Source organism: Salvelinus alpinus, chromosome 23 (genome assembly GCF_045679555.1).
Source record: "Salvelinus alpinus chromosome 23, SLU_Salpinus.1, whole genome shotgun sequence".
Taxonomy (NCBI): domain Eukaryota; kingdom Metazoa; phylum Chordata; class Actinopteri; order Salmoniformes; family Salmonidae; genus Salvelinus; species Salvelinus alpinus.
In genome coordinates this window covers 30,577,188-30,599,837 of record NC_092108.1, presented here as the reverse complement: position 1 = coordinate 30,599,837, position 22,650 = coordinate 30,577,188, and the positions used below count along the sequence as shown (strand labels likewise).

Here is a 22,650-nt window from a genome sequence, read left to right as displayed (position 1 = left end):
TGATTGTGGTTGTTTGTAATGTCTTGTTAATTGGTGTTGGACCCCAGGAAGATTAGCTAGCGTTACGGCGTTAGCTAATGGGGATCCTAATAAAAAATATAAATATATATCTTTTTTAAGTCACTGTCTCTAAAAACTGTTTTATTTCGTGAAAAAAACTCATTATTCTATCCTTGCACTCTGATTATTATGTTTACCTGTCCTCGCATGATAAAGCATTATGCCTCCAAAATTACTCTTAGCTCAACAAATTAGCCTTGTTTACCATAATTATGCAGATTCTGCTAGAAAACCAATCTTACCCTCCACACATTCCAGGGCATCCGTGAGTGTATCCAGGAGAGAGTGGTTCTAATCTCCTACTACGGCCAGTGTTTACTGTTTACCAACATGGATGTTTTTGTTGATTCATGTTGACTACCTCTACAGCTCTGTTACTGCCCCCACCCTGCTCTGTTTGGTCAGTAGGAAGTAGGAGATGTGGTTTAGACATGGTAATGAGACATTAGGCTTGCCAAAAGAAGAAAGCCTACCGTTCATCACGAGTCCAAAAGATTAGTTAGCACCGCCTTGCACCGGGGCATATTAAATCAGTGGATACAAGGCTTCCTCCATCCACAGAGTAGCGTCATCATCAAATATCCAATCATAAATCATCTCATGTTAAGTGGTGGTTTTATGGCTTTTTTGCCTGCTGCCTTGCCTAAATAAGTAGGCAGCAAAACTTGAATTAGGGAAGCTTTTAGTGTGACTCCTTACTCTGAGAGATGCCGTTTTCCACTATTACAGTCCATATTTAAGTAATATGTGAGAATATCTCAGATCTCTCCAACACAGGCCTCATTGTGAGATCATTGAGAGACTGATTAAGTACAGTAGTAGAGCACACTCAGGCTTTTAATCTTCTCTCCTCTTTATAGATAAATCTCTCCCCCCTCTCTCTCTGTCACTCTTTACCCTGTCATTTAAAGGGCTCATAGCCTAAAAGTAATTTAGCTTTCATTTAGATTCCTGACTAGATCTGTGTCTATAGAAATCTCTGTTTAGCTGCTGCTGCTGGGTTCTTCTTGGGTTGACTAGGATTGTGTCGTAGTGGGTTAATGTCAAAGCACATAAAAATACATCTTGTTTGAGCCATTCACTTTTCTTTGAAGATTGGATATGCGCTGCACACAACTACTGAGGCAGTTTATCCATGGCTTTCGCAAACAGCAAAAGGACATCTGAGAAAACCATTGGGCATTGCAGCCTTGGCATTGGACAATGGATGACTGTTACAGCTGGATGATTCCTGTATGTGTCCTCTGAGTTCCAATACATGCCCATATCACCACCTATTGTCCAATATGGGAATAACAAGAAACATGCAAAACCAACCAGTACAGTGTGTTAGCCACAATGATGAAAAAGTAAAACATACAGGAACATTTCACTGCTTGCTACAATGATAACATTTCCCTGTAATAATAATAATTAGTTTTTCCTTCATCTTCTCCAGATTCAATAAGATCCAGAACACCAAGAACACTATGAAGAGAGACGGGATCAGCACGTTAACGTACCGTGTGCTCCAGTTTAAGAAGTACCCTCTCTACACAAACATCTCAGTGGAGATCGGCAAGCCCCCGCCCCGGCCTTTCAGGGGATAGACAGATAGAGAGACCCGGCCTGGACATGGAGAGGGAGGGAGATGGGGCAGAGAACGATAATGCACAGTAGATAGCCTCCATCTCTGCCTCCACCTCCCTCAGCCCGACTCAGACCCAGATACCCCCCACTGACCTGGGCTAGGAGCCCGCCCAGACCCTTTACAGCCCACTCTGAGTGGAGATACATACCTGTTGCAGTCCAACACTGCTCACAGCTCAATGGTTACGGCAGGCCTCCAACCTGGGACGCTGACTAGCTGACTCTGGGGGGACTAACTCTCAGGAATAGATGAAGAGGGGGGATGTATTAGATCATATTCATTCTCCTGGCTGGAGCCACAGTGCTGTTCTGGAAATGTGCATACTGTACATGAAACACACAGCAATAGGAATGAGGATGTCCAGGCTTCAAGGGGAGTCATATCGACATTGGATCGTTGACACGCTGGGGGTTGGGTTTGGGATTCAGAGGTACTGGAGCAGAACCAAGAAGAGCACAGATCTCTCTGTGAGAATCTATCTGTCAATCAGAACATACTATATTGGCGCAAAATGAATGTGTACTGTCTGTGCATCTAACGCAGGCTTTCTCCATTTCCCATGTCTCTGCCATTGACAAATGGTTCTGGAGCAGAGTAACATTGTGCACCAACTCCGGTCTCTCTTTGGTCTCTTTTGTTTGTGACAAAGAATTGTTACTATCTGTGGACGGAAACAAGTTTGAGAGACATACAGTGAATAAAGACCCCCTAGTAGTGGATGGGTATGACTATCTAAGGAACTGGTTTTGACCTGTTTGTGGAGAAGAGAGGTCCAGTAAAAAGAACAGAAGATGAACTTCTGGCATTGTTCTAACAGGTGATCATCAGACGTGTTCTGACGTGTTCTCACTCACAAAGGTTATAGTAGATAGTGATGGGAGTTTAAACCTTTGCTGTTTAACAATGGATACCGGCAGTTTTAGAAGAGGATCATATCTTGCTCAAAATACAAGACTCTTTATTCAATTTTTAAAATTGAGAAAATTAATAAAAATAAAAAAAATTATAAAATGATAAGGCATTGATAACCTAGTGGTGGGAATTGTGAATGATGTTGATAAGGAGAGTCTAGTATGGTGAATATTTGCATTGTAGCATTCATTCCATCCATTCAAAGGCAGAAGCACACTGCACTGAGGTGATAAGAACACAACGGAAGCTAGTTATTTCCTCAGGGTGGATTCCCCTAGAATAAATGGAAAACTAGCCCACATACAGTAAGAACAAATCTAATATCGTATTACTATTAACACTACCAGTGTATGAAAGCCTTTTAACGTCTTAAGTAAGTAAGCTTTTTCTTCTCTCACTCTCTTCTCCTTTTTTTGTACTGCCTAAACACCAAACCGATGCCTTCAGAATTTTTATGAGGGGCAATGATAAGGAATGCTGCATTTTGGGATTTTTTTTTATGACATTCCTGTTGTGTGAAGTGACGTGGAAATCTTTTTGTACTATCAATGGTTTTCTTGGCCAGGCTTGAGTCAGTGAGTATTTAGAGATGCCCCACCAACCAGTTTCCCCTCTGTTTATTTTTAAGAGTCTTTTAATGTTTGAGTGCATTTCCCTTTTTTCTCTCGACAACACCCTCCACTGCCTTTTATTCCTCTCTCTAGCAAGGCCATATCTCTCTCTTTGTGCCGTGTGTGTCTGTGAACACCACAATGTTTTTCTGTACGTGGCCATCTGATGAATACACAGACAGCTGTATCTGAAGCACACTGCTCCTCTATAGAAATATCAGCAGGATTTCAACAATCCTCTCTCTCTCTCTTTTCTCTCCTCTCTCTCTCATTCTGCTTTTTCGTTTTTCAGTTTGTTACTACTGGTGTGAGTTGCTGTGCCCTTGGAAAAGAGAGCACGTCGCAAAGTGAATACTCTACTCCCCATTCAACACTGGAGACTGATGTCCTTTTACACTACTCTATTTAAATGTAACTTTCAAATGGATGTACTGTGTATGCACTGCTCTCTGATGACTGTGGACCACAGGATTTAGAATTTGACATATTCCTGCCTATGGTCCCAGTATAGTATGATTCATCAGGCTGCCAAGCTTCTGCTTTTATGTTCAATGCTGAGGGAATAATTCTCCAAAAGGCTAACTATACTACTTGGAACTTTGGGAAGGAGCTTTTACATATAGCTAGCATCCTCATTGCCTAAAATTGGTTTAACAGAACGAGCTCACTACTGATGCAGCACACAACCCCGAAAAAACTTGGTACTGAAGTCACTGGTTTCATTAAATTAAATCATTTTTTTTTTTTTCTGCCAATGATGGCTTTTTATCATAACTCCAGTCCAAGAAATTGTTGTATATTTAGTTTACTATACGGTAGACTACAGGATGTGATTTCTGTACATATCAGACTTGTAGACTCACTCAACAGCTAGTAGCGATCATTACAGGTGCATGGACAAGTTTATCATGTAATTTGTGTTGTGAACAGAGGAAAACGTATAATAGAACTCAGTCTGTTCTGTTGACTTGATATCTATATGGAGATCATGAACCAAGTAGGCTACAACTGGAATAATAAATCCTATTGGTTCTATTATATCAATCTAATCATGAATCATATTGGTATATCCATGATATTATCTTGTTTGGCCTATAGGCTGTATTCTGCCCCACTACCCCACACATAGTGACTGTGGTATAACATTGTAGGTACTGTATAATATAGATTTGATATGATGCGTATTGACAGGGGGACCTTTCAGCATAAGCTTAGAGACATCCTTCCCAGGACTGTCTCTCTCTTTCACAACTCGCCAGCTATGAATCAGTGATAAAGCACCACTCCTCGTCTGCGTCCCAAATGGCACCCCATTCCCCACATAATGCACTACGGGGCCCCTATGGGCCCTGGTCAAAAGTAGTCACTATGTAGGCAATAGGGTATCATTTTGGCTGCATCCCTCTGCTCCCACCCTCCCCACAGTCAACTATTATTATCTTCAGTTTGTCCTGCTAATGTATAATTGCGGGGCATCAGCTTTTTTCGTTGACCATGTTTTTGATGCAGCCTTGAGTAGGAAAAGCTGACAGGTGGAATGCTAATGTACTATCCACCCTTTGGAGTGTGTCTGAAGTTCTCTCTTCATCCATCTCCTGTTGGCAGACATTGCACAGCTTCCTCCTTCTTATACGTTTCAACCTAATGCTCATTGAGCAATCTTTTCCCTAATTGTCAGAGCCGTCGTTTAAAGGAAGTGGTGGGTAACTGAAACAGGAACAAGATAGGATGAGGGCATTGGAGAACAACATCAACTACTGACTGCCTCAGGTCTTCAAGCCTGAGTGCATTTTTAAAGATTTACTGTATCTATCTAGGTTTTGTACATTGAATGTTGAAAATGTTATATCTTATATAGAATGCATAATGTCATATCAAACCTACTTTTTCTATACAATCAATAAATCTGATGGTAAATGAGATACACTTATGTGATTGGTTTGTTTTTCCTTGCCAGATGAGAAAATAGATTTCACATGCATGTTGTCAGCTGCATCCCAAATTGCACCCTATTCCCTTTATAGTGCACTACTTTTGTCCAGTGCCCCTTTTGACCAGGGCCCATAGGGCTTCAGGCAAAAGTAGTGCACTAAGTAGGGAATAGTAGTGCCATTGGGATGGATCTGTCCACGGTCCTGACAATGAGGCTGATAATAGTTTTTTTCCTCCATTGTTTCCAGTTGCCATGGCATTCAAAGAAACTTCTGAAACATTTCTCATTCACTCTGTCTTTGGGGCGTAATAGAAAATGTGCTGAGACTGAAGAAAGAACTCCTTCTGCTTTTAAAGACAAAGTGGAATTGGTAGTGGTAAAAAAAAAGTTTATTTTTATTTTTTATAAATCAGTAATTATAATGGTTGAGCCACTGCTGTTCTTTCGACTAGTAAGTATTTATGTCAGAGAGAGGTTAAGAAATACCATCACACTGCATTGCGGCTCATATTGAAACGCTAAATCTACTTTACTCCTCTAAGGGGAGGCTATACCTTGGTTAGAAATTGTTTATGTTAGCCAAATTCTAATAATGTGGTGCACATTTTCGGAATTATCATAACAATATAATATTTACTAATAGCCGTATGGACCAAGCCCCGCTCCCATCAGTGGATGCATTACAAAGAAAGGATCATTTCTAGGTTGGGTTAGAACTATGTTCATACTGTCTCAGAGAGAAATCCACACCACCTTGGTTAAACAGAAAACCTAACAGTTATTGTTGAGATGCCAGCACTGTCCCCAAACTGTCAACAACAGGGATTTGGGGAAATAGGACAATGAACCACTGGCATCCCCTTACTGACAAGACATTCAGTGTGTAATAAACCACCTTCTACACAACAATGGCAACACATGGTAGAAAGTATAGTTAATGGACATACAAGGACATACAAAGACACTTTATTTTCACTTACTGTAAGTTTACATTAGGTTTTTATTGAAAGATGGAGGGAGTTAAAAAAGGCATGGATAAAAGATGAACTATGTACAACTGTAACGCTTGTCGTATAGAGGAGAAGGAGAAGAGGACCAAGGTGTCATGTTTTGTCATTGATTATCATGTCTTGTCCCTGTGCTTCCCTTCTATTCGTTTCCCTCTGCTGGTCTTATTAGGTTCTTTCCCTCTTTCTATCCCTCTCTCTCCCCCTCCCTCTCTCCCTCTCTCGCTCTCTCTCTCTATCGTTCCGTTCCTGCTCCCAGCTGTTCCTCATTCTCCTAACTACCTCATTTACTCTTTCACACCTGTCCCCTATTTTGCCCTCTGATTAGAGTCCCTATTTCTCCCTCTGTTTTCCGCTTCTGTCCTTGTCGGATCCTTGTTTGATGTTTGCTGTTCTGTGTCCTTGTTCCGCCCTGTCGTGTTTTTGCCTTCTTCAGATGCTGCGTGTGAGCAGGTGTCTATGTCAGCTACGGCCTGTGCCTTCCCGAAGCGACCTGCAGTCTGTGGCCGCGTCTCCAGTCGTTCCTCTCTACTGACGAGAGGATTTCAGTTTTCCTGTTTTGGATTTACCTAAGATAATATCCAGGAGTATCGGTTTTTGTTTAAGACTGGAATAAAGACTCTGTTTCATTTAAGTCGCTTTTGGGTCCTCATTCATCAGTATAACACAAGGTGCAGCGTGGTAAGTGTTCATATTATTTAATAAAATACGCAACACTTGACAAAACAACAAACACGACAAACAAACAGTCCTGAAAGGTGAAACAAACACTAAACAGGAAACAACCACCCACAAACACAGGTGGGAACAGGCTACCTAAGTATGATTCTCAATCAGAGACAACGATAGACAGCTGCCTCTGATTGAGAACCATACAAGGCCAATGTAACGGCTGTCATATTCTTCCTCCTCCGACGAGGAGAGGCGAGAAGGATCGGACCAATATGCGGAGTGGTTAGTGCTCATGATGATTTATTATAACGAACACTGAAATACCAAACAAATAAACGAAGTGCAGAAACCTATACAGTACCGTGTGGTGAAAACACTAACACGGAAACAAACACCCACAAAACACACGTGAAACCCCGGCTGCCTTAGTATGATTCTCAATCAGGGACAACGATTGACAGCTGCCTCTGATTGAGAATCATACCAGGCCGAACACAAAATCCCAACATAGAAAATCACACATAGACAAACCCACCCAACTCACGCCCTGACCAACTAAATAAATACAAGAAAAAGGAAAACAGGTCAGGAACGTGACAGAACCCCCCCCCCCCTTAAGGTGCGAACTCCGGGCGCACCACCATAAACTCTAGGGGAGGGTCTGGGTGGGCGTCTGTCCACGGTGGCAGCTCTGGCGCTGGTCGTGGTCCCCACCCCACCATAGTCAATCCCCGCTTCCGTGGCCTCCTCCCAATGGCCACCCTCCATATAAACCCCATTGGATTAAAGGTCAGCACCGGACTAAGGGGCAGCTCCGAACTGAGGGGCAGCTCCGGACTGAGGGGCAGCCCCGGACTGAGGGGCAGCCCCGGACTGAGGGGCAGCACCGGACTGAGGGGCAGCACCGGACTGAGGGGCAGCACCGGACTGACAGATGGTTCTGGCAGCTCCTGGCTGGCTGGCGGATCCTGGCTGGCTGGCTCTGGCGGATCCTGGCTGGCTGGCTCTGGCGGATCCTGGCTGGCTGACTCTGGCGGATCCTGGCTGGACGGCTCTGGCTGCTCATGGCTGGACGGCTCTGGCTGCTCATGGCTGGCTGACGGCTCTGTCCACGGTGGCAGCTCTGGCGCTGGTCGTGGTCCCCACCCCACCATAGTCAATCCCCGCTTCCGTGGCCTCCTCCCAATGGCCACCCTCCATATAAACCCCATTGGATTAAAGGTCAGCACCGGACTAAGGGGCAGCTCCGAACTGAGGGGCAGCTCCGGACTGAGGGGCAGCTCCTTTTCCACTCCGCTTGGTCCTTTGGTGGTGGGTGTTTCTGTAACGGCTGTCATATTCTTCCTCCTCCACGGACGAGGAGAGGCGAGAAGGATCGGACCAATATGCGGAGTGGTTAGTGCTCATGATGATTTATTATAACGAACACTGAAATACCAAACAAATAAACAAAGTGCAGAAACCTATACAGTACCGTGTGGTGAAAACACTAACACGGAAACAAACACCCACAAAACACACGTGAAACCCCGGCTGCCTTAGTATGATTCTCAATCAGGGACAACGATTGACAGCTGCCTCTGATTGAGAATCATACCAGGCCGAACACAAAATCCCAACATAGAAAATCACACATAGACAAACCCACCCAACTCACGCCCTGACCAACTAAATAAATACAAGACAAAGGAAAACAGGTCAGGAACGTGACAGCCAAACACACAGAAATACAACACAAGGACAACATAGAACGCCAGAGATAGAATGCCCACCCAAACTCACGCCCTGACCAACCAAAATAGAGACATAAAAAGGATCTCTACGGTCAGGGCGTGACAACAACAATTCAATAACATAATCAAGAGACGTATTAGGAGAGTCGACTGGAGAGGTGTAATCAGAGCCAGTCCTAAAATGACAAGGCTTGGATGTTGGCATAAAGTCTATCCATATAGTCTATCTATCCATATAGTCTATCCATGTAGTCTATCCATATAGTCTATCTATCCATATAGTCTATCCATGTAGCTCTGGATAAGAGCGTCTGCTAAATGACTTAAATGTAAATGTAGTCTATCCATATAGTCTATCCATGTAGTCTATCCATATAGTCTATCTATCCATATAGTCTATCCATGTAGTCTATCCATATAGTCTATCCATGTAGTCTATCCATATAGTCTATCTATCTATATAGTCTATCCATGTAGTCTATCTATCCATATAGTCTATCCATGTAGTCTATCCATATAGTCTATCTATTCATATAGTTTATCCATATAGTCTATCCATGTAGTCTATCCATATAGTCTATCCATGTAGTTTATCCATGTAGTCTATCCATGTAGTCTATCTATCCATATAGTCTATCCATGTAGTCTATCCATATAGTCTATCTATTCATATAGTTTATCCATATAGTCTATCCATGTAGTCTATCCATATAGTCTATCCATGTAGTCTATCCATGTAGTCTATCCATGTAGTCTATCCATATAGTCTATCCATGTAGTCTATCCATGTAGTATATCCATATAGTCTATCCATGTAGTCTATCCATGTAGTCTATCCATATAGTCTATCCATGTAGTCTATCCATGTAGTATATCCATATAGTCTATCCATGTAGTCTATCCATATAGTCTATCTATATAGTCTATCCATGTAGTCTATCCATATAGTCTATCCATATAGTCTATCTATCCATATAGTCTATCCATGTAGTCTATCCATGTAGTCTATCCATATAGTATATCTATATAGTCTATCCATGTAGTCTATCCATATAGTCTATCCATGTAGTCTATCCATATAGTCTATCTATCCATATAGTCTATCCATGTAGTCTATCCATATAGTCTATCCATGTAGTTTATACATGTAGTCTATCCATGTAGTCTATCTATCCATATAGTCTATCCACGTAGTCTATCCATATAGTCTATGTATTCATATAGTTTATCCATATAGTCTATCCATGTAGTCTATCCATGTAGTCTATCCATATAGTCTATCCATGTAGTCTATCCATGTAGTCTATCCATGTAGTCTATCCATATAGTCTATCCATGTAGTCTATCCATGTAGTCTATCTATCCATATAGTCTATCCATGTAGTCTATCCATATAGTCTATCTATTCATATAGTTTATCCATATAGTCTATCCATGTAGTCTATCCATGTAGTCTATCCATATAGTCTATCCATATAGTCTATCTATCCATATAGTCTATCCATGTAGTCTATCCATGTAGTCTATCCATGTAGTCTATCCATATAGTATATCTATATAGTCTATCCATGTAGTCTATCTATGTAGTCTATCCATGTAGTCTATCCATATAGTCTATCTATCCATATAGTCTATCTATCCATATAGTATATCCATGTAGTCTATCCATGTAGTCTATCCATGTAGTCTATCCATATAGTATATCCATATAGTCTATCCATGTAGTCTATCCATATAGTCTACCCATGTAGTTTATCCATATAGTCTATCCATATAGGCTATCTATCCATATAGTCTACCCATGTAGTCTATCCATGTAGTCTATCCATGTAGTCTATCCATATAGTCTATCCATGTAGTCTATCCATGTAGTCTATCCATGTAGTCTATCCATATAGTATATCTATATAGTCTATCCATGTAGTCTATCTATGTAGTCTATCCATGTAGTCTATCCATATAGTCTATCCATATAGTCTATCTATCCATATAGTCTATCCATGTAGTCTATCCATGTAGTCTATCCATGTAGTCTATCCATATAGTATATCTATATAGTCTATCCATGTAGTCTATCCATATAGTCTATCCATGTAGTCTATCCATGTAGTCTATCCATATAGTCTATCTATATAGTCTATCCATGTAGTTTATCCATATAGTTTATCCATATAGTCTATCCATGTAGTCTATCCATATAGTCTATCCATATAGTCTTTCCATGTAGTCTATCCATTTAGTATATCCATATAGTCTATCCATGTAGTCTACCCATATAGTCTATCCATATAGTCTATCCATGTAGTCTATCCATGTAGTCTATCTATGTAGTTTATCCATGTAGTTTATCCATATAGTTTATCCATATAGTCTATCCATGTAGTCTATCCATGTAGTCTATCCATATAGTCTATCTATATAGTCTATCCATGTAGTCTATCCATGTAGTCTATCCATATAGTCTATCTATATAGTCTATCCATGTAGTCTATCCATATAGTCTATCTATATAGTCTATCCATATAGTCTATCCATGTAGTCTACCCATATAGTCTATCCATATAGTCTATCCATGTAGTCTATCCATGTAGTCTATCTATATAGTCTATCCATGTAGTCTATCTATGTAGTTTATCCATGTAGTTTATCCATATAGTTTATCCATATAGTCTATCCATGTAGTCTATCCATATAGTCTATCCATGTAGTCTATCATTATAGTATATCCATATAGTCTACCCATATAGTCTATCCATTTAGTATATCCATATAGTCTATCCATGTAGTCTACCCATATAGTCTATCCATATAGTATATCTATCCATATAGTCTATCCATGTAGTCTATCTATCCATATAGTCTACCCATATAGTCTATCCATGTGGTCTATCTATCCATATAGTCTATCCATGTAGTCTATCCATGTAGTCTATCCATGTAGTCTATCCATATAGTTTATCCATATAGTCTATCCATATAGTCTATCTGTCACGACTTCCGCCGAAGTCGGTTCCTCTCCTTGTTCGGGCGGCGTTCGTCGGTCGACGTCACTGGATTTCTAGCCATCGCTGATCCACCTTTCATTTTTCCATTTGTCTTGTCTTGTTTTCCTACACACCTGGTTTCAATTCCCTCAGTATTAGACGTGTATATAACCCTCTGTTCCCCCCATGTCTGTGAGTGGAATTTTGTTGTTTGTTGTTTTGTGTATGTGCACGCTAGACTGGTCTGCGCTGGATTATGTCAACCCATATTGTGTTTAGTGTTCTTAGTGCCGTGTGTTTTGTTCGCCGAAATAAAAGGCTCCTTTGGCTACCCAACTTCTGCTCTCCTGCGCCTGACTCCCTTACAGCCAGTTACGCATACCCAACACTATCCATATAGTCTATCCATGTAGTCTATCCATGTAGTCTATCCATGTAGTGTATCCATGTAGTCTATCCATGTAGTCTATCCATATAGTCTATCCATGTAGTCTATCCATGTAGTCTATCCATGTAGTCTATCCATGTAGTTTATCCATGTAGTCTATCCATGTAGTCTATCCATGTAGTCTATCCATGTAGTTTATCCATGTAGTCTATCCATATAGTCTATCCATGTAGTCTATCCATGTAGTCTATCCATGTAGTTTATCCATGTAGTCTATCCATGTAGTCTATCCATATAGTCTATCCATGTAGTCTATCCATGTAGTTTATCCATGTAGTCTATCAATGTAGTCTATCCATGTAGTCTATCCATGTAGTCTATCCATGTAGTCTATCCATGTAGTTTATCCATATAGTCTATCCATGTAGTCTAGCCATGTAGTCTATCCATGTAGTCTATCCATGTAGTCTATCCATATAGTTTATCCATATAGTCTATCCATGCAGTCTATCCATGTAGCCTATCCATGTAGTCTATCCATGCAGTCTATCCATGTAGCCTATCCATGTAGTCTATCCATGTAGTCTATCCATATAGTCTATCCATGTAGTCTGTTCATACCAGCATGGACCAATATGCTGCACACAAACATACAGAAGAAGAACAATTTCTCTACTTTTTTGGTTTCCATGCAATGGTCCCTACAAAATGGATGTGAAGGAAGCAAGTGAACAGCGTATAGTTTTCATGTTCATACCAATTTGTTTGTATTTGTATTTACACTGAACAAAAATATTAACCCAACATGTAAAGTGTTGGTCCCATGTTTCATGAGCTGACAGAAAAGATCCCAGAAATGTTCCATATGCACAAAATGATTCTTTATCTCACAAATGTGCTTACATCCCTGTTAGTGAGCATTTCTCATTTCCCAAGATAATCCATCCACCTAACAGGTGTGGCATATTAAGAAGCTGATTAAACAGCATGAGGTGAACACAGGTGAACCTTGTGCTGGGGACAATAAAAGGCCAATCTAAAATGTGCAGTTTTGTCACACAACACAATGCAACAGATGTCTCAAGTTTTGAGGGAGAGTGCAATTGGCATGCTGACTGCAGGAATGTCCACCAGAGCTGTTGCCAGATAATTTAATGTTAATTTCTCTACCATAAGCCGCCTCCAACGTCATTTTAGAGAATTTGGCATTATGTCCAACCGGCCTCACAACCGCAGACCACGTGTATGACATCGTGTGGGTAAGCGGTTTGCTGACGTCAACGTTGTGAACAGAGTGCCCCATGGTGGCGGTGGGGTTATGGTATGGAAAGGCATAAGCTATGGACAAAGAACTCAATTGCATTTTATCAATGGCAATCTGAATGCACAGAGATTACGCACGGCCCCATGTCGCAAGGATCTGTACACAATTCCTGGAAGCTGAAAATGTCCCAGTTTTTCCATGGCCTACATACTCACCAGACATGCCACCCATTGAGCATGTTTTGGCTGCTCTGGATCGACATGTACGACAGAGTGTTCCAGTTCCCACCAATAGCTAGCAATTTTGCACAGCCATTGAAGAGGAGTGGGACAACATTCCACAATCAACAGCCTGATCAACTCTTTGCGAAGGAGATGAGTCGCACTGCATGAGGCAAATGGTGGTCACACCAGATGCTGACTGGTTTTCTGATCCACGCCCCTACCCTTTTTAAGGTATCTGTGACCAACAGACGCATATCTGTATTCTCAGTCATGTGAAATCCATAGATTAGGGCCTAATACATTTATTCAAATTGACTGATTTTCTTATATGTTGCATTTATATGTTTGTTCAGTATATTATGGATCCCCATTAGCACTCTTCCTGGGATCCGGCAAAATTTAAACAGTTATATACAATTATGGGTCTCTGACATTCTGATAGTGAGTTGTTTATAGTTTACAAAACTATAATATTCATACACAACTTAATGTTTCTTACACTAGCCTTCAGCTTTCAGAACCTATTTTTTCATATCTATAATGTTCCATTCACATCAAATTCAAATGCAATGGAGATGTTATACCTAAATTAATAAAATCTTCCAATAAGTGTAACATCTCAAAATGTAGGATAGTCTCTATAATCTACATTACATCGAAACAGTCCAACTAGCTTAGAAATATGCATTCACTACTTTACTGGCTTAATCCTTGTTTACAGTATACATACAGTTTAAGGAGGCAGTTGGGTCAAACTGCCCCCTCCTTCAACTACATTAGGAAATGTTTTCGGCAAGGAATGTTCAAAAGTTAATCAGATGTGTTTTCAGATATTAAAAGTGGTCTAATATCAAGATGAGAATCATGAGATGGTCCCAAACCATCTGTTGTGTAGATTCAGCTATCTGCCTCCATCTCCCAAAAAATAGATAGTGCCATCGTTCCCCATTCATTTGGGATGGAGGCTTATAGTTGGAGTTTATAACATAATATATATAATATTTAGCAGACGCTTTCATCCAAAGCGACTTACAGTCATGCATGCATACGTTTTATGTATCGACAGTAGATTGTGTGGGACGTTAACTCATCTTGACATAAGACCACTTTTTAAGCATGAACAAACTTTGATTTGAGAGTGAACTGCCACTTCACAAGTTCATTAATTGATAGTCATTTGGAATAGGTTTAGGTTTAGACAAGAGAACGCAAATAGATCCACATTGGTACTACATGCTACAGTACGTCAGTTAGTATGTCTCTTCCTCTTCAAGTCCTGCTGATAACCACCTAGCCTTCAGGGGAAAATCATGCTGGGGTGAAGTTTCCCCATGGTACAGATCTAGGATCAGCTTACCGTCCCCCAATCCTAACCTTAACCATTGGTGGGAGGAAATGCAAAGCTGACCAAAGATCACTGTCTAGGGGCAGCTTCACCCTACACTGGGGCAAATGACTGGTACTACTTCATCAGTTCTTCTGGCTAGCCTCTTCAGGGGTGCAGTTATGTACGCGAGAACAGGTGGCCAAGCGATTGCCCTCCCAGTAGCCAGCGTCACCTGAGTCGTGACAGCGACACTTTGTGCAGGAGTCCACCCATACAGGTTCCACCCCTGGGATCACCTGGCTGCGGGTCAAATCCACATAGCAGTTGGGCCCTGGGGAAACACACAATAATTTCTCTTTACTTGCCATTTGGTTGTGATATTTTGCATTGTACTTCTCTTTCCATGAGGATATAACTGTCACATCTACCGTAAAGAGGAGAGGGTATTTTCAGTGGAAGTTGAACTACAGACAATAAGACTTGATTAACTCTGAATTACTGTAATTGAAAAAACTATGTACACTTAATTGTGCGGTCATAGACCACCTAAAATCAAACCATGAAAGCATCTTCAACTGGCTGTTTTCCAACTTGATAAACTTCCTTTTAAATAGCTATTGTGTGTCTCAGTAGAACAGGAGAGAGTGGATCGGTCATTGGTAACGGTGTGTGAAGAGCATTATTTCATGCTGATATAGTTATTCTTCCCCCATTACTTCTATTTGTTTGGATAAATGATCACATTCATACCGTATATTGCTGCTTGTGGTGCTGACAACAGTAATGTGACAAAACTAACGGCATGCATCAATCACAATAAACGGTCAATTATGAACAACTGTTTCTGCACAGAGAATAGACAATGTGAGGAATGTGAACATCATCTTCCCTGTATCTAGACTCTCTCATCTCCCTTTGCCTAGAGTAGAATCAAATAGAATGCTTCATTGTCAATAAAGAATTTGATGACCTGTGATATCGCACAGCCACTTACTGTAAGCGTGTGTGGAGAAAAAGAGGTGTTATTTGAGTTTGGCTAATTATAATTTAGGAATCATGATTATAGCTAGCTAATATTGACACTGATGGATATGCTAGCTGCTACTTAGGTGAGACATACTTAGACAAGTTCATTCTTTCCCTATTTCCCTTAATGTTCTATATCATCCACAGGAGATTACCCACTTCTCTGTCTCTCCGGGACATCTTTAAAAAATTTGTAATCCGTTCACAGGTTCTATGTAATAACCACGAGGTCAGTTCACTCACCCTCTGGGCATTCAGGGCAGCACTTCCCATTGGTGTTGACAGGGTTGACGCAGGGCGGGGGGGCACAGTCTGCCACCAGGCAGCGGGCGATGCCATCACTGTCACAGGTACACTGCTCGCACTCACTTGGCTGCCAATCACACAGAACAAAACACAGGCTGTCAGAGACAGAGGACGGTGTCCCAAATGGCACCCTATTCCTTTTATAGTGCACTACTTTTGACCAGAGGCCATAGGGGAATAGGGTGTAATTTGGCATGCAACCACAGACATAGTCCTACCAGTGTTCTTTAGACTGCCACTGGCAGATACGGTATCACTGTTAGACATGAGCATTTGGACAGAAAATACCTCCCAAGATGTTATTTGTCATTTATTGAGACAGGGCACTCGACCAAAGACCAAGTCCATATTATGGCAAGAACAGCTCAAATAAGAAAATAGAAATGACAGTCCATCATTACTTTAAGACATGAAGGTCAGTCAGTCTGTAAAATTTCAAGAAAAAGTTTCTTCAAGTGCAGTAGCAAAAACCATCAAGTGCTATGATGAAACTGGCTCTCATGAGGACTGCCACTGAGACGCAGAGTAGGTGAATGGATGATCACCGCATTAATGGTTTCCACCGTGAAGCATGGAGGAGGAGGTGTGATGGTGTGGGGGTGCTTTGCTGGTGACACTGTCTGTGATTAATTTAGAATTCAAGGCACACTTAACCAGCATGGCTACCACAGCATTCTGCAGCGATACGCCATCCCATCTGGTTTACGCTTAGTGGGACTAAAATGTGTTTTTCCACAGGACAATGACCCAACACACCTCCAGGCTGTGTAAGGGATATTTGACCAAGAAAGAGAGTGATGGAATGCTGCATCAGATGACCTGGCCTCCAGAATCCCACGACCTCAAACCAATTGAGATGGTTTGGGATAAGTTGGATAGCTGAGTGAAGGAAAAGCCGCTAACAAGTGCTCAGCATATGTGGGAACTCCTTCAAGACTTTTGGAAAAGCATTCCAGGTGAAGCTGGTGGAGGGAATGCCAAGAGTGTGCAAAGCTGTCATTAAGGCAAAGGGTGGCTACTTTGAAAAATATAAAATATAAAATATATTCCGATTTGTTTAACACTTTTTTGTATTCTACATGATTCCATATGTGTTATTTCATAGTTTGGATGTCTTCACTATTATTCAACAATGTAGAACATAGTCAAATAAAGAAAAACCCTTGAATGAGTAGGTGTGTCCAAACTTCTGACTGGTACGGTATGTGTAATGTATGTTTTATTGTACTGAGTTCATGTAAACCGTTAACAGATGTTTTCCCCTGTCACGGTATTGGATGTTTATCAGCATCTCTGCATGTGGTTCAGATACAGAGGTTGGGTTAAATGAAGTGGAAGAAAATAACACCATGAGGCTCTGGGCTTAATGTCTCTTAGCTCATCCAGTGCTGTGTCAGAGGGCCTCTGATTATCCCCTTAGGGATCTCCCATTAACCATAATAACCTCATCAAGAGGACAATGAGCCAAGAGTAAATCTCACTGGCTTGGCTTTTCTGTTGCCAGAGTCGTTTCATATTCTAATTCATTGACTGAGGGGGTATTGCATTTCTGCTTGGCTTTGTTGGCTCTGCTTTCCTCTTTCCACTGAAGCAAAGGAGTTTATTCTTCAAGCAGGTTGAACTGTGGCTAATGATTCTGCTGATTACAGCAACAGACAACAAAGAGTTGTATGTAATCAATAGCACAGCAACCTAATCACAAACAAGAAACATAGATGCAATTAGAAACAAACAACAAATATGACTGAAGAACCCATTCAATATTATGGATGAGGACTATGAAGGAGATTATCAAAACATTTACAATGTGCCCCCAGAAGAATCTCAATATCAACTGGGTGATTTATGTCTTTATCTGTTCTCTCAATTTACATCTGCACATTTGAATAGACTGGCTGTAAATGTAGCAAGATTCAGCATTTAACAGCAGCATACTGCCTCCATGTGGCAGTATCTCCACAAGTTACAGTCCCTGTCAGTAACAGCTTTTCAGCTACTAACCTAATTGAGCAGGTGTAAAATAAACCAGCTATACTGTATCCAAACAAGATGGCGTAGCAGTCAGACGTCTTTGTCTTCGTCTTGTCGTGTCACGTGTATATATCTTTTTATATCTTTTTTCTTTGCGTATATTTTTAAAATATTATTCTTAACCTCAACTTCAACATACTCTCCTGCAATCCGCCTCACTCAATGTGGTATGGATCTGCTATTTTCTTTACTTTTGAACTGGAACCCCCAACAGAAGCTAGCCAGCTAACTAGTTACTAGCTAGTAGTCATCTAGCCACTGCTAGCGGTCATCAGCTAACCTTTAGCCCGAACAACTCTTGCCAGTCTGCACAGCGTGATTCAAACCAGAGCAAATCGTACTTATTTTTCTCCATATCTCCGGATTTCTACCGCAAGCTCTGAACCTTTTGTCCTGGATCATTGCAGCTAGCTGCTATCCGAGTGGTCACTCCTGGCTAACATCTCTGTCCCAAAACAAGAACCAATTAGCCTGGAGCTAGCCTTTGCTAGGCCCATCTCCCAGCTAGCCGAAGAGGTCCATCAGCCACTCCTTGGGCTACAATACCTATTTTACTGCCGACACGGAGCCCCGCCGATTCATCACGACTGGACTACCGATGTAATCTGCCCAAGGGGGTTTTTCAACTGGCTCCTCCGTCGCGATGTCCCCTGAATGCCCATCTTCTAGCCTACTAGCCGCGGCCCGCTAGCTGTCTAGAGCATATTGGACTGTTAGCTGAAGAGGCCAGCGTCACCTGAGTCGTGACAGAGACACTTTGTGCAGGAGTCCACCCATACAGGTTCCACCCCTGGGATCACCTGGCTGCGGGTCAAATCCACATAGCAGTTGGGCCCTGGGGAAACACACAATAATTTCTCTTTACTTGCCATTTGGTTGTGATATTTTGCATTGTACTTCTCTTTCCATGAGGATATAACTGTCACATCTACCGTAAAGAGGAGAGGTTATTTTCAGTGGAAGTTGAACTACAGACAATAAGACTTGATTAACTCTGAATTACTGTAATTGAAAAAACTATGTACACTTAATTCTTCAACCGATCGCTGCCCACCTGCCCGCCCATCCAGCATCACAACTCTGGACGGTTCTGACTTAGAATATGTGGACAATTACAAATACCTAGGTGTTTGGTTAGACTGTAAACTCTCCTTCCAGACTCACATCAAGCATCTCCAATCCCAAAGTTAAATCTAGAATCGGCTTCCTATTTCGCAACAAAGCCTCCTTCACTCATGCTGCCAAACATACCCTCGTAAAACTGACTGTCCTACCGATCCTCGACTTCGGCGATGTCATTTACAAAATAGCCTCCAACACTCTACTCAGCAAATTGGATGCAGTCTATCACAGTGCCATCCGTTTTGTCACCAAAGCCCCATATACTACCCACCACTGCGACCTATATGCTCTCGTTGGCTGGCCCTCGCTTCATATTCATCGCCAAACCCACTGGCTCCAGGTCATCTATAAGTCTCTGCTAGGTAAAGCCCCGCCTTATCTCAGCTCACTGGTAACCATAGCAGCATCCACCCGTAGCACGCGCTCCAGCAGGTATAATTCACTGGTCACCCCCAAAGCCAACTCTTCCTTTCCTTCCAGTTCTCTGCTGCCAATGACTGGAACTAACTGCAAAAATCACTGAAGCTGGAGACTCATATTTCCCTCACTAACTTTAAGCACCAGCTGTCAGAGCAGCTCACAGATCACTGCACCTGTACACAGCCCATCTGTAAATAGCCCATCCAACTACCTCATCCCCATACTGTTATTTATTTGATTTATTTTGCTCATTTGCACCCCAGTATCTTTACTTGCACACTCATCTTCTGCACATCTATCTTCTGCACATCTATCACTCCAGTGTTTAATTGCTATATTGTAATTATTTCGCCACTATGGCCTATTTATTGCCTTACCCCCCTTATCCTACCTCATTTGCACACACTGTATATAAACTTTTTCTATTGTATTATTGACTGTATGTTTGTTTATTCCATGTGTAACTCTGTGTTGTTGTTTGTGTCGCACTGCTTTGCTTTATCTTGGCCAGGTCGCCGTTGTAAATGAGAACTTGTTCTCAACTGGCCTACCTGGTTAAATAAAGGTGTGAAAAAATAATAACAATAATAAAAGACGACCATAAGGCCTTTATAGCAGTAGTGGTAGTTCTACAACAAACCACTGGGTAGGGCAAATTATCCATATTCGAAATTTCATCAGCATGCAGTGCCAAAAATAGCCTGACACCCAGATATGTTTCAATAAAGACAATACTATAAAACATACTGCTGGGTGAGTTATTCTAGGCCATACACTACATGACCAAAAGTATGTGGACACCTGCTCATCAAACATCTCATTCCAAAATCCTGGGCAATAATATGTCCCCCTTTGCTGCCATAACAGCCTCCCTCCACTCCTCTGGGAAGGCTTTCCACTAGATGTTGGAACATTGCCGTGGGGACTTGTTTCCATTCAGGCACAAGAGCATTACTGAAGTCAGGCACTGATGTTGGGTGATTAGGCCTGGCTCACAGTCGGCGTTCCAATTCATCCCAAAGGTGTTCGATGGAGTTAAGTTCAGGGCTCTGTGCAGGCCAGTCAAGTTCTTCCTCACTGACCTCAACAAACCATTTCTGTATGGACCTCGCTTGTGCACGGGAGCATTGTCATGCTGAAACAAGAAAGAGCCTTACCCAAACTGTTGCCACAAAGTTGGAAGCACAGAATCATCTAGAATGTCATTGTATGCTGTAGTGTTAAGATGTCCCTTCACTGGAACTAAGGGGCTTAGCCTGAACCATGAAAGACAGTCCAAGACCATTATTCCTCCACCACCAAACTTTACAGTTGGCACTATGCATTCGGGCAGGTAGCGTTCTCCTGGCATCAGCCAAACCCAGATTTGTCTGTCGGACTGCCAGATGGTGAAGCGTGATTCATCACTCCAGAAAATGCATTTCCACTGCTCCAGAATCCAATGGCGGCAAGCTTTACACCACTCCAGCCTTTGCTTGGCATTGCTCATGGTGATCTTAGTCTTGTGTGCAGCTGCTCGGCCATGGAAACTCATTCCATGAAGCTCCTGACAAACAGTTTTTGTGCTGATGATTTTTACGAATTACACGCTTCAGCACTCAGCGGTCCTGTTCTGTGAGCTTATGTGGCCTACCACTTTGCGGCTGAGCGGATGTCGCTCCTAGATGTTTCCACTTCACAATGACAGCACTTACAGTTGACCAGAGCAACTCAAAATTTTACTAACTGACCTGTCGAAATGGTGGCATCTTATAACAGTGCCACTCTTCAGTAAGGCCATTCTACTGTCAATGTTTGTCCATGGAGATTGCATGGCTGTGTGCTCGATTTTATACACCTGTCAGCAACGTGTGGCTGAAATAGCCGAATCAACTAATTTGATTGGGTGCATATATAGTGTATAACAAGAGAATTGTGAACAGGAAATGAAATACCTTACGTTTGAATAACATCTCCAAAGTTTGGAGTGCGTATTTGCGCACAGACAGACTTTGGAGCGCCGACTTCAGGAGGTAGCAGAACGACCATCATGACAGTAAGAGGAAAATCAATATACATCAGTCAACTCAATAGACATTTGAGAAGTAAATGACAACCCAGAAATATTATTTTTATTAATTCGAGAAAAAGATTCACCTGATCATATCGTGCCAAGTACGGCAATATTTATTGTAGCCTACCTGGAAGTTTTGTCCCAGTTCGTACACCTCTCCCCGGTACTCACAGCCTATATTCTCACATCTTGGGCAGCAATCAGTGGGATAGTGGCTGACATGGATGCAAGCGGTGGGCAAAGAGGTGCATTCCGTCCGTGCACAAGAAGACCCCTCTGTTGTGCATTCACACTGCGTGCAATGGTCCGAGTCTAAAAAATACCATTCTCCTACATAGTAGACGCTGCCGTTTGCATCACAGGTGTTCTCCTGTCCAGCCACAGAGAAAGCCAGACCGACCTGGACACAGAACAGTAGAGACATCACGGAACGCATAATCCCCATCGAATAGTGCTTATTTGAAAACATTTTCATGACCAAAAAAACGATAAAAAAATACTAAAAGATTGTGTTTCAGTGTCCACGATTTTAAAATTCCAAAATGTGCTTTAGTGTTTATGGTTATAGAGCAATATCTGCCACACTGTTGCAGAATATAACATCATCACAACATTTCTTCAGATGTCCTAGCCTAAAACTTTTCTAAGGTTATGTTCTCGACTCCCGGTCTTTCACAGATCAGAGGCAGAAACTTGCAGAGGGAAAGTTATTACGCCTCTATGTGGGTTATGTTACAATTCACACGTGACAACCTAGTCTAGTGCACATACTCTGCTCTTCCGTCAACTGTCTGTGAGCTATAGCGTCAAATTATGAGAAGGGGTTTTCCCCTACAGAAATAACTGTTATTCATTGTCTAGACAATATTTGAACTGCTTTGAGATAATATTAACTTATTTTTTATCGTACCATTTTATGAATTAACAGATTAATTAAGATAAATGTG

General features: G+C 41.7%; 2 protein-coding genes across 2 annotated transcripts in view; one reads left to right on the top strand and one right to left on the bottom strand.

The window, feature by feature from the left end:
• LOC139550783 (beta-1,4-galactosyltransferase 2-like) overlaps positions 1 to 5,135 on the top strand; it is a 134,951-nt gene extending 129,816 nt beyond the window's left edge. The window contains exon 7 of the mRNA XM_071361937.1: positions 1,499 to 5,135. Coding sequence (XP_071218038.1) covers positions 1,499 to 1,649 — 151 coding nt within the window. The 3' untranslated portion in view covers positions 1,650 to 5,135. The remainder of the gene's footprint in view (positions 1 to 1,498) is intronic.
• Positions 5,136 to 12,669: 7,534 nt separating this feature from the next.
• Positions 12,670 to 22,408, bottom strand: LOC139550782 (von Willebrand factor C domain-containing protein 2-like). Its single transcript, XM_071361936.1, has 3 exons — positions 21,831 to 22,408; positions 16,015 to 16,144; positions 12,670 to 15,076 (listed from the first exon to the last, which is right to left on the bottom strand). The coding sequence occupies exons 1-3, from the start codon at positions 22,176 to 22,178 to the stop codon at positions 14,889 to 14,891; spliced, it is 666 nt and encodes a 221-aa protein (XP_071218037.1). The 5' UTR covers positions 22,179 to 22,408; the 3' UTR covers positions 12,670 to 14,888.
• Between the last annotated feature and the right edge of the window lie 242 nt (positions 22,409 to 22,650).

Excerpts from the sequence above, each read along its gene's own strand:
- LOC139550782 (XM_071361936.1), bottom strand. The coding sequence starts at position 22,178 with ATGAAAATGTTTTCAAATAAGCACTATTCGATGGGGATTATGCGTTCC. Across the intron at positions 16,145-21,830 it reads AACTGGGACAAAACTTCCAG|CCAAGTGAGTGCGAGCAGTG; the intron begins GTAGGCTACAAT and ends TGTGATTGGCAG. Across the intron at positions 15,077-16,014 it reads CTGCCCTGAATGCCCAGAGG|GGCCCAACTGCTATGTGGAT; the intron begins GTGAGTGAACTG and ends GTGTTTCCCCAG.